General features: G+C 53.4%; 1 protein-coding gene across 8 annotated transcripts in view; it reads left to right on the plus strand.

Moving 5' to 3' along the window:
* Window positions 1-16,425, plus strand: part of FGFR1 (fibroblast growth factor receptor 1) — an 86,173-nt gene that overhangs the window by 37,417 nt on the left and 32,331 nt on the right. For all 8 annotated transcript variants that reach the window (XR_012156318.2, XM_073325275.2, XM_073325277.2 and 5 more), the window contains 4 exons: window positions 1,579-1,754; window positions 7,534-7,657; window positions 12,458-12,648; window positions 14,815-14,959. Coding sequence is in view for 7 of the 8 variants with exons in the window: in XM_073325275.2 (XP_073181376.1) it covers window positions 1,579-1,754; window positions 7,534-7,657; window positions 12,458-12,648; window positions 14,815-14,959 (636 nt within the window). In the remaining variant the exon portion in view is untranslated. The remainder of the gene's footprint in view (window positions 1-1,578; window positions 1,755-7,533; window positions 7,658-12,457; window positions 12,649-14,814; window positions 14,960-16,425) is intronic.

Below are 16,425 nucleotides of genomic sequence, written 5' to 3' on the forward strand. Positions count from 1 at the left end.
ATTTTGTGTCATTCACTAAAGCAACTTAGAGTTTTTATGAGGGGCCTAGCCCGTTGCGGGGCCTCACCCAGCACTGCCAGGGCCTAGCAGGTGATGGCCCAGGCTGCCAGCAGCCATAGCGAACAGCTGTGAGCTGCATGCTATTATCTTCTGCTCTCCCTGCAAATTCCCCAAAGTGCCCTCACTGCCCCCGCCTGCAGGTGGAAACGCTCCTGCCTCCAGGCTTCAGCTTGTCATTCATTCACCCAGACCATTATCCGCTTTGGAAATGTCAAGGTCACCTGGGCTGCAGGAGCTGCATGAGACAAAAGGAGTGTCAGCGTGTGAATGCCTCTGAAGGAGCTGGCCTTGTGCACATGAGCGGCTGGGCTTGGAGCCATGCGCATACATCTAAATAACACTCAGAGCCTGACAAAAGGCCAGCAGCTTGCTCTGGGAAGTGACTCCTGCTCCAGCCAGTCCCACCTGGAGAACGCAAGGGCTGGGGGAGGGCAGAGCCAGGTAAACCTCTAGCTTCCTGGTGTTGCCAATATCCCTGTTAGGGGCGTGTCTAGCTAGAGAAATTTACTGGCATAATTATACTGGGAGAAGGATTCTGCTGGAGTTATTCTGGTATAACTCACTGGTATAATTTTCCAGAATGAGTGTCCACCTGGGGAGTGATAGTTCCCTAACTATAGTGGTCTAATTATCCCAGTAAATTTCTCCAGGTAGACAAGCCCTTAGTCTTGATGAGGGTGCTGCTAAAATACTGTGTGTCTCCTTCCCTGGCCTGAAACGTGTTCATGATCTATCTGGTTGGGGTAGGATATCTTGTCTACAATCAAGCGTAGCTCCGGGTTCCCGGCCCACCTGACCGCAGGGTTAAACCAGTGAGGATACTCCTCAGTATTTTTAAAAGTCCTGCCCCTTCCCTGTCCCCCAAACCCTCCTACTGCAATCACACTCAGATTAGCAGATGCAGATTCTGCCTCCAAGCTCGCAAGGCAAATCCAGCCAGGGAAGAGTCCTGGTCCCATCTGAATAGCAGAATTGGGGCTGGAAAGGAGCATATCCCCGGGTGCAGGACAGGCATCTCTGGTGACGGTGTGACACAAGTGATCAAAGATTTTGTAGGCTACTGGAGCCATGATCTCGCTCTGTGACAGGCTGCTGGCTGGGGCCGGGGTTGCACTGCAGACAGCCGATGACCTGTTAACGGGGCCTGGGTGCTGATCCAGCTGAGAGGGGTTCTAGAAAGAACGGATACTAGGGCAGGTGGCAGCTCTTGAACCTCCCTGGGTTTGTCTTGAGCTCTCCCTTTGGCTGTGTTGGCCCCTCCGCTCCTTGACAGGCATTTTTGCAACAAACCCCTTTGCAGCCACCAGACGCTGTTCTTCCGCTAAGCCAGGAGCGGGGGCTGGGGCAGAGGGATGTCCTCTTTCTCAGTGTGCCCCGATTGCACTGGGGGTGCTGTGCAGCCTGCAGGGGGAGTTCGAAACCCACATAGCCCGTTGTGAGGTCCCAGTGCCAGCGGCTGAGCCCCAGGTCCCTCCTGTCGGCGTCCTCCCCCATGCTGACTCGCGTCTCTCTGCTCAGTGGCTGTGGCTCCCTACTGGACATACCCCGAGAAGATGGAGAAGAAGCTCCATGCTGTCCCAGCTGCCAAAACGGTGAAGTTCAAATGCCCGTCGAGCGGGACGCCCAGCCCCACGCTGCGCTGGCTGAAGAACGGCAAGGAGTTCAAGCCTGACCACCGCATCGGTGGATACAAGGTGAGCAGGGATGGGGGTGCTTTGCAGATAGGGGTATGGATTGGTCTGGAGCATGGGGGCAGTGGGGTTTTCTCTGTCTGAAGCTAATGGGCTTTGGGCCTATTCACTGCCATGCTGGGTGCACAGAGAACGCCCAAGACCCAAGGAGCACCAAGTTCCAGCCCCAGGCTTCTAGTATCATGGTGCAAGGAGGTGCACAGAGTGGGCAGTGCTGAATGCCCCCTGGGGGCTCTTGTTCTTCTCGAGCCAGCCTTTCTCTTTAGGGCCAGGCTCTCAGCTGGGGTAAACTGGCCTCATTTCACTGCCTGCAGCACAGCTCCATTCCCTGCAATGGAGCTCGGCCAGCCTACACTCGCTGAGGATTGGGCCCAAGTATCCTGTTCTGGATAAAGCAGCAGCATTTCTCTTGTATGTCCAAGTAGACTGGGAGGGGAGGTTCTCTCAATGTCGGTCGCCCAACAGCCTGCAGGATTATAAAGTGTATGTGTGTGTGGGACGATGTCCTAGGCAGGCATTTCTCTAACTTTTTAAAATGATTTGTCTCCCCTTTGCTGTTTATAATAATCCCTTGGGAACCTGAATACAAAATGCCTCCTTCTTGAAAATGTATTGGATTCTATTCCCACTGGATACGTGTGCATAGGTTTGTTATTGTAGGGTTCCTTGTGAATAAGCTTTGCGCAGGGTGGTGGTGATGTGGAATACCTTGTGAGCACGGGGCTGCTTGTGCAGTGGGCTATCACTGCAGCGGGGAGTGTGTGTGCTAGGCTGTCACTGCAGGGTGGAGTATTGTGGGAGTGGTGCTGGGGTGGGCTGGTTGGGTTGTGAGCGCTGGGCTTCTGGTTCAAATAATTCTTATTGAAAAGTGTGTTGAGGTGGAGGAAGGATGGACATGTGGTGGAGGCACTGGGCCTCTGGAGCTTTGGGTTCAACTCCCTGTCTCTGCAACAGGCTCCCTGTATGACCTTGGGCAAGTCACTTAACCTCTCTTTGTTTCTCAGTTCTCCACCTCTGAAATGGGGATAACAAGCCTTCTCCATCTCCCAGGGGTATGGTGGGGCCGCATCTCCCAAGCTACAGGAAGGGGAGCCAGATAAGAACCTAGTCTGAAACCATTGCTTTGGGGGGAAAAGTGAATGGGTGTTGCAGATTAGCGTGCACTGGGAAGGCTGCTCATTTGGGCTGCAGTCTCCCAGCAGGGACAGATGAGCCCCTGTAACATTCAGGTTACAAAATAGACCGGCGAGGGTGGCCTGCTGATGGGTCAAACTTGCGCTAGTATGCGTTATCAGGGAGGGGATGGAAGAAAGGCCGAAATGAGTCTCTCTTGCCCAGCTTTGACATCGGGGTTTTTTGCTCCCCTGCTGTACTGATCTGCACACAAACTGCCTCAGATTCCCCCCGCTCATTTTTGACACTCCGGGGAACTCTCTGGGCCCTTCCCACGGCTGGGCTGTTACAGGACAAGCCCAGTTGCTGCAGAGGAGGGGGGGATGACTTTATTACTGGGCAACAATATGGCCAGCAGAAGCAGTAGGGGCCCCAGGCTGACAGGTTTCTTGGGGCCAGCTCTAGGGCCATAATTCACTCCCTGATACTTGGCTCCCTTAGGAAGAGCAGGACAGGCCACTTTGCTCCGACAAGGGTCTGTTGTTTGCCAGGGATGTCCTGTCCTGGGAGTGAACTGAAGCAGGTGAATGGAGCCTTAGACTCTGGAGCTCTCCAAGGAGTGTGGGGCTGATACCTCCCTGTTTCCTTTCCCTTGTAACAAAGCTGTTGTTCAAGGCTCTGAGTTCAAACCAAAGCAGGAGAGGACCTGGGAGCATTATGCAGCCTCCCTGGATGGTCAGCGCTGGAGTCTGATAGCCAAAAGAGAAAGAGCACTTGCTGCTCCGATTTCTTTCTAGCAGTCGCTATTGTACAATATTGGAGGGCACAGTTTACCCTCTGATTGCTAGGGGAGCATTTCCATGTTGTCTTTAAAGCTACTGTGCGTGGCGTGGTTGCACCTCTGGCGAAGCGAAAGGCATTCTGGCAGCTGGTGCGGGCGTTCTGCTGTCTGGTGTTGACACCCCTCTTTGGTTGCCCAGAGAACAACGTGTTTCAGTGTTGAATGATTCAGGAGTGCGGTGCTGCCCCACAGCTCCATTGCATAGACTCCTGCATCAATAAAACTCCTCCTGAAGTAGCCAGAGGGAAGAACTGTCCTTTTTTCCTTCTCTTTTTAAAACTGAAGTGTTGGTCAAGGCCTCTCAGGAGGAATCAATAGTGGCTTTAATGAGACACAATCCATGATTCATGCATCAAATAATTACCCTCATTTCTCCTGAATCAAACCAGTCTGAAGAAGGTTCTATGCCATTTTCAGATGATAATTACTTTTTTCTGTCAAAGTGAAATCGAGCTCCATTGATACACTCTTGTTTTTCTTGGTCATTTGTAGCAACTGCGTTTTGGCTTTGCCTGGCTGAGTTGGCCCGTGTATTGGGCCTTGAAAAGCTTCTAGAGCAGCTGGGTGGTTTTGTGTGCTATTGAATGAGTCTTTCACTGCTGGAGACCTGAGCTCTCCTAAGAAGGCAAGTTTGGTGGGTCTCATCCAAGTCATTCCTATAAAATCATAAGGCAGTTTGGCAAACAGCTCTGCCTCTGGTAGAGACAGGATCAGGGACTGGCCCTGAGTGCCTGCAGGATTGAGGGCCATCAGGAGAGCAATGCGGCGGTCAGGATTGGAACAGCAACGGGGGGCTGTGGGTCAGGGTTTAGGAGGCTCCACAGAGCTGTGTATCAGACTTCAACATCAGGAGGTGAGGAGGGGCTTCGGGAGAGCTGGGGAGGGGGACCAGGACTAGCATTGCAGAGGTTGCTGCAGACTGCACCGGGGAAGACGAGTTTTGAGCAATAGCTGGTTTTGACCATGTATCCAAGAGACAAAGATTCCCACCTGTGTCAGCTCCTCCAGAGCACAGTGGAGCTCCCCGTTTGGGGCTCCAGGGAAGGAAACAGATAAGCCATAAATCTGTTGTGGGAGGTGGTTTCTCTGTGCTGACTAGCACCTGGCATCAGCTGCAGAGACACAAGCAAGGAACGTTGTATGGCCAATATGATAACCTGGCGGCAGCGGCTGCTACCTTGAGTAGTGTGTTTCCCTGTGCTTGGGGATAGGAGCCTCAGGTCTCCCAGGAGACCTTGCCCTCTCCTGTGAGAGAGACTCTCTGAGTCAGCCCTCTGCTCTCTGCTCCCCTCCAACTAGCAGTTTCATTATTCACTGGCCACTGACTCATGCACTTTATTGTGCAAATGAAATCCAGCTATTGGCCCATGTCCCATTAGGGTCCAGCAAGGCGCTGACATAAACACCAGGAAATCAGCCACATCATGACTCACTTTATTACATGCTGGGGTGGAGCTATCCGCTCAAAGAGTCCCCTGGCAGGTCCTAAGGAATCAAAGGTGAGAGGGAGACTGGCCTTTCAGGCAGAGAATGGGCATGGCATGAACACCAGGAGAGTCTCCTTGGCATTTGTTAGTACTATTTCATCCCTGTAACATCCTGGAATTACACGCTTTCAGTTCGACCCTCCTGGTGCTCATGGAGCTCGGAAGAAAACCACTTCGCCAACGACCCCACCTTGCCCTCCCCGCTCCTCCAGTATTAGGTTTGTCATTATTACTGTTTCTGAGATCAGGCCCCATTGTGCCAGGTGCAGCACATAATAAGAGAGTGCTCCTGCCCTTCCTGACCATTTACATAGACGAGACACAGGGTGGGAGAACGAAAGTACTAGTAGCCCTTTTTACAGATGGAAAACTGAGGCATAGGGTAGCTCAGGATCACCCAGAGCCAGGAATAAGAACCCCGGCTTTCTGAGCTCCCCCCGGTGTCCTTAACCCAAGGGCAGTCTTCCTCTCAAGCATCACTTTTAAAGCCACTGGCCCCCCCATGTTCAAATCCCAGCAGGGCTGACTCAGCCTTGCACCATTTGGATAGAACCCCATCGTGCCAGGAGGTTTAGATCCCTGGGCAGTTCATGGTGCAGGGGAGGGGAGTGTCTCTTGTAAATGATTTGAATGCTAGATGCCTGAGCACTTTACATAGCAATGGGGTGGTGCTTCATCTCCTGGCTGGTCTCCCTGGACCCTGCCCTCCTAGGCCAGTGCTGGCTGCCTTTCAGTGGTGCTGTTCACATAAAGTCTGTGACGTACCTGGGGGCAAAAGACACAGCTGTATAAATTGTGACTCACAACAGTTGTGAGCAGAAAGGCTTCAGGACAGAACCAAAGCCAGCCAGCACCTTCTCCCAGGGCAAACCAGTTTCTCAATAAGCAAAGGCAGAAAATGCTTCTCCATTCCCCGAATGCCACCCTAAATCACTCTGCTACCATATGGCATTTCTGCAGTGACAGTGCCCGGAGAGGCTACATAGGCACGTAAGGCTCAGTGCATTGACACCCAAATGCTCTGCATTGTGTCCTTGTGCTGTGGGAAGCTCCCCGGCCTGTTGCTGTGAGCTGACTCTGACAGTGGCTGTAATTGGAAGGTGTAGGCCTGGGCACACAATGCAGTGCCCAGATGGGGAGGTGGGATAATGGGGCTGGAATCCAGCTGGGAGCCAGGAATGCAGCAGCACCTGCATGAAGCTGGTATCAAAGACGTTCTCGAAAGAAGAAGCTGCTTCTTGGGATCCTGCTTTCATCCAGTGTTGACAAAGGGTGGTTTTATTCAGGAGTGAACATGGCCATGTTGAGTAGGGGGAGCTCAGCTTCCAGGGCCCAGGAAACAGTAGTGGAGATGCTAGTCCAGCATGGGTCATCCACACTAAAACCCCTTCCTGTCACCCCCCACCCTCTCCAAGCCAAACAGCCGAGATCTGGGATGCTTTGGGGCAGGGAGGGCAGGAAACAGTTTTGGGGCTCCAAGATGCTGAGCTGTTTGGAGCTTGCTGCAGTGTTGTGAATTGCATGGGGTAGAGTCTGGCCTACCGTCCTATGAAGCCCCCAGGGAACATCAGCTGGAGGACCCTTGCTCACCTGCATGCTTTTTAATCCCTGTTTCCACTCAAGGGCTCATGTGACAGAGAGCCCCCTGCAGTCAGGTGTGGAGGTGCTGGCCCTGGGGGCGAGGATGGGAAGAGGACTGCCCACAAAGGGGGATAAAGTCAGGGGATTTGGTGGGGTGACTCAGGGATGTGCCCCGAGATCCAGGCTTGTGTATATAAAATGGTCCCGCTCTGTCCTGTCTGCTGAACTGGGCATTGTATCCTGCGTGGGAGTGGGGATTGGCTAGGGAGGAGCGCTTATCCGAGTTACCTGGCTGTAGCACAGGCAGGGGCAGCCTTTTCTGAGAGACACGTGACCGTTTGGACCGGTGAGATTCTGCTCCCGTGAGGCTGCGGGCGGGAGGGCAGGCTGGGGCTGCCCGGAGAGGAGTTTCCTGCAGTCAGTGCCAGCCCATCAAACTCCATTGACATCATGTTTCCAGATGCAGATGGCTCTGTGTTGAGTCTGTCCTGGGACGGCTGGGAGTGATTACCGTCCCCCTGTAGCAACGGGTAAAGATGACCTTGAACCAAGATTTATGGCCTGCCTAGAACACGAGTCCCAGGGGTCAGAGATGGCTTTGACGTGCTCTGGAATTAGAGGGAATGTGTTCTATCAAACGCAGCCCTGGCATGGTCTGGGGCCGCTAATTCCTCACCATACCGTTTGGAAAACGCAGATGATAAAGCTGTGTGCCGATAACCACACTGAACTGGCTTTGTCATCTCTCCTGCCTCCTTAGGTCCGCTACGCAACCTGGAGCATCATTATGGACTCGGTGGTGCCGTCCGATAAAGGCAACTACACCTGCATCGTGGAGAACAAATATGGGAGCATCAACCACACCTACCAGCTCGACGTAGTGGGTGAGGAAGGCTGAGCTGGGCAGAGGGTTAAGAAGGGAAATTGGAAACGTATGTCCCTGGGAAACCAGTGAAGCAAACCATAAAGGTTGCACAAGGGGCCATGGTTGTGCAGAGGAGGGGGCTCCCCTGAGGTCCTGTTATGTTCAGCAGAGCCTCTCTGGCAAGCAGACTGCCTGCATTTTCAACAGCTTGTTGGCCACTGGAACGATTCTGCTCCATTTCTGCTGTCGCCGTGCGCACCCCGCTCCGCAGCCCGGGGATGCTCTCGTTGTGCTCTGGGTGGGGATTGCGGAGGCTGACTCGAAGCCTGGGGAAGCAGTGGCGATGCTGGGAACCTGAGCTCTGGGACTGAGGCCCCAGTTGGGAGAAAGGTGTTCTGGGTCCAGGACCACAGAAACCGTAGCGCATCCCTGTGAAAAGGAATTGCTCAAAACTCCATAATTAGCTCTAGGCACCTCGCTCTATGTGGCGTTTGGAATCGGTGACCGTTGTCTAATTTCAGCCCACCTCTCAGGTGAGGTGTCAGCTGGTTGCTGTCTCTTCTTTGGGCCCAAAGGTCGTGGGAAGAGCTCCCACGTTAGGCCTTGAGCTGATACCCCAAACAGACACTGGAGGGCAGTCCTGGGGTGGGGTGGAGTTCTGCACCGCTGCTTTGCCTGAGGCAGTCCCTTCTGGCCGGCTGCAGGCCAAGAAGAGGTTGGGTGTTGTGGCACTTCCCCAAAGCAGGCAGCGGTGTTCCAGCCTGGCTGTGAGTTATACCCACGCACAGCGTCACAGTCGGTGAGCTCCCAGTGGCTGGCTCACCTCTGGAAGGGGAACACAAACCCCACTCTGGCTCATCCAGGAAGGCACGCAGACGCCTCCCGTGGGGGCTCCCATCAGGGTGAAGAGGAACCTGCGGGCCTCACAGTGCTCTGAGCCAAATGCAAAGCCCTTTTCGTCAGCTCAGCTTCCCCTCCACAAGCCCCTTGCCTGCATGTGTCTGTTCCCTCACATTGCAGTTCAGTCAGTGACCTCCCCCAGTGTTTATGCCTGCAGGTGGGCAAGAGAGATTGTTTGTGGACTTGTTACTTGGGTGGCACTCGGATACTGCACTGCCAGGAGCTGCATAAGCACCACGACAGCTGGATGGACTCTGCTTCGCCCCTTTAATTGTCACTTGCCCCAGCGATAATCAGACTCATCTCTTTTGTCTCCCGAGAGCTCAGCTTGTCCCCCCGGGGGATGGGAAGGGTGGGCCTGGCCTCAGAGCTGGTGGCTTGGTTTTTGATTTTTGATTTTTAAATTTTAGTTAAAATAATTTTGTCGTCCAGATGGAACCCTTTTTTTTTTTTTTTAAATCACCTTATTAGCCTTAATTCCCAGCTGGGAAGGCTGGTCTGTGCAGTTGCACATGTGGAGCTGCTCTAAATGCCAGTAAATGAACCATTAAAAATGTGATTTAATTTGATTACACTGAGCAAACTGAAGGGAATAGTCAGCAGTGGGAACAAAGGGGTTTCTTAATGCTCACTCACCACAGTGGCAGGCTCTTTGTTAATCGGCTAGGTCCTCATTGGGTTTGTTTGACCTTTGACCTCGGATGAATAGGTAGCCATGTTTATCCCCCTCCCCCACGTTTCCTGACAAGAATTTCACCTGTCTGTGCCCCCTCCCCGCTTTGCAAACACTCAATTTCTGGTTGTGCTGGGGAGGGTGATCCGCCCCATTCACCACACAGTGCACCAGTGGCTGTTCCAACCCGAAACCTCCCCCTTCTCTGGAGAAGCAGCATCCTCCAGCTTCTGCTGGGCCCAGGAGCAAACCAGGGGTTCTCTCAGTCCTTTGCTTGGCTTCAGGCCCAGGAGGGCGTTGCAGGGAGAGTCATCTGTGTGGGGCTGCAATGCCCTCTTGTCCATCCTTGGGAAGGAAAGTCTCCTCCCTGCTTGATTGCATGGCCCCATTTCCCTTCGCCCTTTTGTTGTAAGACTAATGGAATGGAACTGCCCTCTGCGGCTAAAGTCACTAATCAGAACTGGTTGGGTGGCTTTTTTATTTCAGTTTCATTAGGGGCTTTTGGGGCACCTGTTGTTGGAAATCCCTTTGGAGGTTAGTGGCTAGCCCTGCCCCTAGGAGCCCCATGTGAATCCTTCCATGCAATGCCCAAGCTCAGGAAGGCTTGGTCACCAAGTATCCAGACCCGGCCTCGTGCACTGACACCTACAATGCAGCATGGTGGCTCTTCCATTTCATCCTGGCTACCGATGGGAAAAGGGACCCGATTCCAGCCAGGTTGATTCAGCGATGGCAAGTGGCAGGAAATCCCAGACGCCCAGCGCTGAGTGCAGTGAGATCTCAGCTGGAATATCGCCAGCCAGACCCCAGGCAGATTCTGTCATCTTCTGACTCCCGTCTGGTCCAAAGCTAGAGATCCTTTGCCCACCTTCGACTTTCAAGGGGACACATCTGCTGGCACTGCTCGTCCTGCTCCATTGGAGGGACTGTTCCTTGCAGGCCTGGCTGTCAAGGCAATGAGCAGACACGGAGTACTGAAGTCAGCCACCACCGCTCTTGCTGCTCAGAACTGCTAGTGCTTGATGGGTTTCACCTCCGCTGTCCTGCTGTTCCCTTGCTGGAGGAGAGGCAAAGCCTGGGCTCTGACTTGGGCTGCAGGCAAAGGGCCAGAGTCAGAGGGAACATCTGCAGTGGTAGTAGCTGCATGTCAGTGAGCGTGGTTTGCACACTAGAGGATGGGTGGTGAAAGCAGAGTATGCAGAGGAGAGCAGGCCCTGAATATTTCCAGTGTCCGCACTCCCACTTGTTGAACTGGTTTACCAGCATTTACCTTGTATCCCATTAAAATCAGGCCCATAGTCTCATCCATCCCCTTTCCTCCAAGAAGCTTCACTGCACAGAGGCAACCATTTCCTCTGCACAGTATCCATACGTGGTATGTATCTCCTTCCGAGATACACCTGTATTCCCTGCCAGCCTCGTTCTCCTGCCCTTGGGAAGCCATGACCGCCTCCCCCTCCTCTCTGGCACCAGGCAAAGTGGCAATTGCTAGAGATCAGAGAGCAGCATGAGAGTTCACTATGAATTAAAAACCACTCTTCCCTTTTCACCCTTCCTCAGGTGGAAATTCAACTGTGGAGGGAGCCACAGTGAGCCAGGCTCTCTTCCTGATGCTACCTGCAGCATCTCAAGGCACCTGCTAGGGTGGCTGCTGCATTGGTTAGGGGCACAGGCCTGTCCTTGACAGCTCCCCCTAGAGCTGGGGCTCTCAATCATCAGCTTTGTCCTTTCTTTCCCCCCTTGTCAGAGAAACCAGCTGTCGTCTGGCCTCTTCCTAACTCCCTCCTCAGTGATCAGCCCTGGCTGTAACCCTCTAGTTCGGCCTCAAGCAGCTCTCGGGACAGGAAGCAGGCTGAGGCCTGCTTGCATCGTCAGAGAGGGGGCATGGTGAGGCACTGCAGAAAGTATGCTGCGTAATTCAAGGTGGATGTGAGTGCGAGCAGAGGGGAGCTCTTGACAGGGGCTGCGCCAGTCCTGTGATACTTACTTCGGGAACTGGAGTATGAATTTAGGCTACAGCGGGCCGCTTGTCAAGGTTCCTTAGTGAGAGGAATTAGAGGGGAAGACAGCCGGTGAAGCTTTCCCTTCGTATTTTTAACAAGTGACTGGCTGGGATGAAAAAGATCCGGTCTCTTGCCATGAAAAAATAACCCCCTAATCCCTGCGTTGTCACCTCTCAAGTGAAGATGCGAAGGCAGTGGCTGGTGGCAGGGCCTTTCCCTGCCCCTGCCATGTGCCTAACTCTTTGTTTCTGGGAAGCTGCATTCGCTTCAAATCCACATTTGTCTTGTTCATGCTTGCTTGCTTTCCGACCCTGAGCAGCACGAGAGAACGAGGGGCTGGGACTGCATCCCTGCCCACATACAGGCTTGGATTAGGGCCTACTTCGTGCTCTGGCCGAGCGTAGCAGTTTTGTTCTTGAGGCTGGGGACAGGCCTGTGTTTTCAGTAGCTCCATGTTGCTCCACTTGGATTGTTGGCCCATAGAGTGAGGTCATGGGTCATGCTGCTCCCAGGGCTCTGGGCTGGCCTCTTGTCCTGTTACCGTGTTCTGTCTGTCTGTCTTACGGTTTTATACATCACCTGGGCATCTGACCACCTTCCATGTAAAATCAATAGCAAAGTCGAGTGGGCATCAGGGGTGTCTGGTACTTCTGATTCTGCCTTCTCTCACTTTGCACACACAGAAGAGGTGTTAAGAAGTAGCTTCCTAGGTAGATTTAAATGCCCTGCTTCCACCAGTAGCCAGACACCAGGACGAACCTGCCTGATAATTAACCAGATCCCTATGGGCTCAGTCCAGTGGGCAGCAAGCTATTCCAAGACGGCGGGAGAGGAAGCGAAAGAAGGAATGATGCTAAATACTCTACGCCCCCACTGCTGTGCTGTCACACAGGAGCCCTCCCCTCTCTGAGCTCTCGAGCAGGCTCTGGGTGGAGTGCGTTGCATGGGGATGGGGGCAGGATACACGTTTGGGACAGGGGGTGGACAGAGACCTACCAATGATGTGCTAAGACTAGTCTTTTTATGTAGAATCTCAGCCACAAGTCCTCATCAAGTAATGGAGTCTACAGGGCTACAAGCAGCACTGAAAAAATGTAGGCAAGAAAAGATAATTTCTCGAGCAAAGTGTATGTGTGTGAGGTTGAGAGCGACATCTGGGTCACCCAGAGCTGCTCTTTAGTGGCCCGCTGGATGTGGCGCCCTGGTTTTGTGAGACCATCCCCTCTCTTGCCATGTCTTGCAGAGAGATCACCTCACAGGCCCATCCTCCAAGCTGGGCTGCCTGCTAACAAGACCGTGGCCCTGGGCAGCAATGTGGAGTTTGTCTGCAAAGTTTACAGCGACCCACAGCCCCACATCCAGTGGCTGAAGCACATTGAGGTCAATGGCAGCAAAATCGGACCCGATAACTTACCCTACGTGCAGATCCTGAAGGTAACGTCCCATTCTGGGTGGGCCTGTTGGGTTTCCTTTGCAGGACGAGCTGGGAATGGAGCTGGTGAGGTGGAAGTGACTTGTGGGAGGAAGCCATTTGGGATGAAACTGGCATATCAGGAATGGGCAGGGCAATGATGTTTGCTACCATTCAGACTGGTTAGGTATCAGTCTCCTGACCAGCTGAGCCAAGACAGTGGGACATGCAGAGCCTTCTCCTGTTCTCTCCTCCCTGCAAAGCCTGAAGCAGAGGATAGTGGGTGGTTAGGACAGGAAGGTGCTGGTCTTTTCAGCAGAATGTTGATATGACATGCCCTCCCCGAAGCACCAAGTTGGACTAAATACACTGGTGTAGAGTGACCTGGGGAGCAGAGAGTGGGGTTGTCTTAACTGGCCCAGGAACAGGCTGGCAGTGAAGCATTCAATGGCCCTGGGATCTGCATGCTCAGAGATGCAGTGGGCTGGGGGAGGATCACTCCTATTCCGTGCATTGTTATTTTTAAAATCGCCAATGTAGAAAGCGAGATAGTAGCTCAGGTGAGCCCTGCTCCCTTAGCCTCCACCACAGGCCTGGAACCCCACTTCAAGGGAGCCAAGTTGCTGCACAGCAGAGAGCAGAAGCACATGCTTGCACATGCCTCTCTACTGTGTTGTACCTAATACCTGTCAGTGCCACTTACAGCAACCCATTGTGCCCTTTATCCAGTGGTTTCATGGCCACCCTAGTGCCCCACCCTGAATCTGTTCCTTGTCAAACGGGGCATGTTCATTCATCTGGGAGCTCTGGGGGTGCCCATGTGTTAATTCAAAGGTTGTGCTGTTGCTGACTTTCTGCACTGGTCACCAAATTGTCATGACTTCAGGTTTGCCATAAGCCAGTGCATTGATCAGCTGTTTCAATGCACAAGCCCTTCTTCGTTAAACCTACAGGCACCTCCGGGCTGTGTGTGTCTGGCTTGTTGTCAGACCCTTTGCACTTCTGCAGACAGACACCACCAGTGCTTGATATGGGGGATGGGGCGCAGAGGACTTGAGCTGGTCGCCCCTTGATTCAGTGTTTGGGCAAGTCACTGATGATGTGATTGATGTTGATCTCAGGGCTGCGATGTCCAACTGTGTCAATGTGACTCCTGTGTTGTTGGTTTGTTCTAGCACTCAGGAGTTAATAGCTCTGATGCGGAGGTGCTGACCCTGTATAATGTGACAGAGGCCGAGAGCGGGGAGTATATTTGTAAGGTTTCCAATTATATTGGCGAGGCTAACCAGTCTGCGTGGCTCACTGTCACCAGACCCATGGCAAAAGGTAAACTGAAGAACACCAACTGGGATCTTACTTGGACAGTCAGTCCCTAGCGGTGGAAAACAAAACTCTGGGCTCTCTTGTTTCTGCTATATTTCTGGTGCCACAAGCCATGGAAAAATACTCGCAGTGGCCAGTTTAGTTTTGTGCTCTGTGTCGCTTGCCCGCCCTCCCCTCCTGGATGTTTCTCCCCTGCGCGCTCTCACTGTATTAGCAAAACACATTGGATAGGTGCATCTAAACCACCCCAGCATCTTCCCTGTGAAACACAAGCTGTCACTTCTCGCTGCAGCTGTGTCTTTTCCAGCGCATCTGGGCTTGGGGTCTTCGCTAAGTTAGATCCCCTCCAAAATAAAGAAGTGATTCAGCCCTATTTTGCTCATGGCTCCTCGCTTTCAAACCTCGATCTATGCACCAGATCTGACTGTGACAATACAGTGTTGTGTTCTCCCCTCCATCTCACAGTCTGTCATCTCCCTACCCAAACCCCACTCCTTCAGCTATGTTGTCTTCCATCATGTTTCTCCGCAATCCCATCGCCTCCCCTTGTGCAGTTGTGTTGCATGAAACTAAGCGGGCCCCTTCTTCCTGAGGTCCATTTTTCCATGCAGCCCATCACCAGCATGTTCAGATGGGCCGGAAATTCAGTTTGGTGAAGGGTTTTAACAAACATCTCCTTAGGCCAGCCTGGATCAAAGGTCGTCCTAAGGGTCTCTTTAACAGGTCTACAGTGGTCTCTCTCTGCTACCCGGGGGTCTGGCAAATGAGACACCAGGGCACGTTCCTCCCCCATCCTCCACCTTGGTTCCTAGAAGATCTCATGTCGTTTGCTTGTCCGTTTTTTGCTTCCATTTGTTTTCTTCTAGACGGCTGGAGTTAACACAACAGACAAAGAAATGGAAGTCCTTCACTTAAGGAATGTCTCATTTGAGGATGCTGGGGAGTATACATGTTTGGCGGGTAATTCTATTGGGATCTCCCATCACTCTGCATGGTTGACAGTTCTCGAAGGTACATACTCCTCCTTCTGCTGTCTTTCCCACCTCATTTCTGTGTCCGATGAACTATGCATTGCAGCCTGGGAGAGAGCTTGGGCTTTCCCTTTCCTCCCTGCCCTGGGGAAAGCACAGAGCTTGCCAGTCAATTCTTCCACACCTAGACACTTGGCTTCCCCGGCAAGGGCAGTGCTCTCAGCCACTCTGACCTGGTGACAAGTTAGGACTCAACCCATCCCCAGGGTGACTCATGCCGCACCTCCCTGTGCGGCTCTTGCTGGTCAGAATCCAAATCAAGGGGATAATTTATGCTGCACTTGGGTCTGTCTCCCATGCTGGAGCTGGCAGGAGCGTGTGCCCTCTCCACTTGGTGCCAGGGCCCTGCCTCTCCCCACCTTGGGGACGGTTCAGAATTGGTGGCCATGCCCACCCGCTCTCTCCCTGGACGAGGCAATGCATATCTCTGATTTACGTGTAACCGGTGGGTCAGTCCAGCTAGAACAGGCTGGTTCCGTCCTCTCAGGCAATGCCAGTGTTTCCCGTTCCCTGGGCCCCCACGCCGGCTGACCAAAGCGCCGATGCATTAGCCCAGGGTGATGGCAGTGTTTCTAGGAACCACCCAGGCCTCTGGCTGCCCTGGAAGTCTCAGTGCAAGCGGCTGCCCCTCGGTTTCAATAGAAGAGATGGTGGTGTCACAATGCCCCATGGCAGCACGTGGAGGGGGTTTGGGGGTGGGGATTGCAGCCTCTGGAGGCAGAGGAGCTCTCTGGCCCCTCTTGTCAGCCCGGGGGCTGGTTCTGAAGCCATCATGAATGGAAGTGCTGCTCAGTCTGACGCTGGGCCTTTGATAGGGAGGTTAAAGAAGAGGACCATGGAGGAGGTTCCTGGTCCCCTTTGTCCCCCGAGCCCTCACAAATAGAACTAAGTCAAAAAAGAATAAATTGGGGAAAGTGGTGGGTCAGCTACAACCCCATGCCTCATGCTGCTGTCTCCCCCTCCCTGGGGCTGTTTGCGCATCAGTAGCCCTGGCCTTGCCCTGAGGAGGAACCTGGTCCCTGGGTGCTGGGGTTGCAGTGACGGGTGCCGTGCTATTTCCTCTGCATGAGCCCTCTACGGGCAGCTTGTGCTGCTGCCTTGGCATGGGTCTGGCTCACCCATGCCCTGTCCCTTTCCCTGACAAGGCCTGATAACTGGCAGCTGCAGGAAGTTTTTGGGGTGCGCCTGGTGGTGCTTTTCATACAAAAACTTTCTCCGTTATCAGCCACTTCTCCCTTGTCAGACCTGCCCCGTTCAGAGCTCTGGGATCTGAACAAGAGATGGTGGCTGCTTCTCTCCAGTGGGGTATAGCATGAAAGGCTTGGACTCCCTCTAATGCCTTCTCTGAGGCTCTCTGCTCTTTTGGGGGGGGGGGGGGGCTGGGCTGGGGGAACTTGTGTCTTAATGAACTGCAACTCCAGTGTCCTCACCGACCCGTCTGTGGTG

Source organism: Lepidochelys kempii, chromosome 26 (assembly GCF_965140285.1).
Source record: "Lepidochelys kempii isolate rLepKem1 chromosome 26, rLepKem1.hap1, whole genome shotgun sequence".
NCBI lineage: Eukaryota > Metazoa > Chordata > Testudines > Cheloniidae > Lepidochelys > Lepidochelys kempii.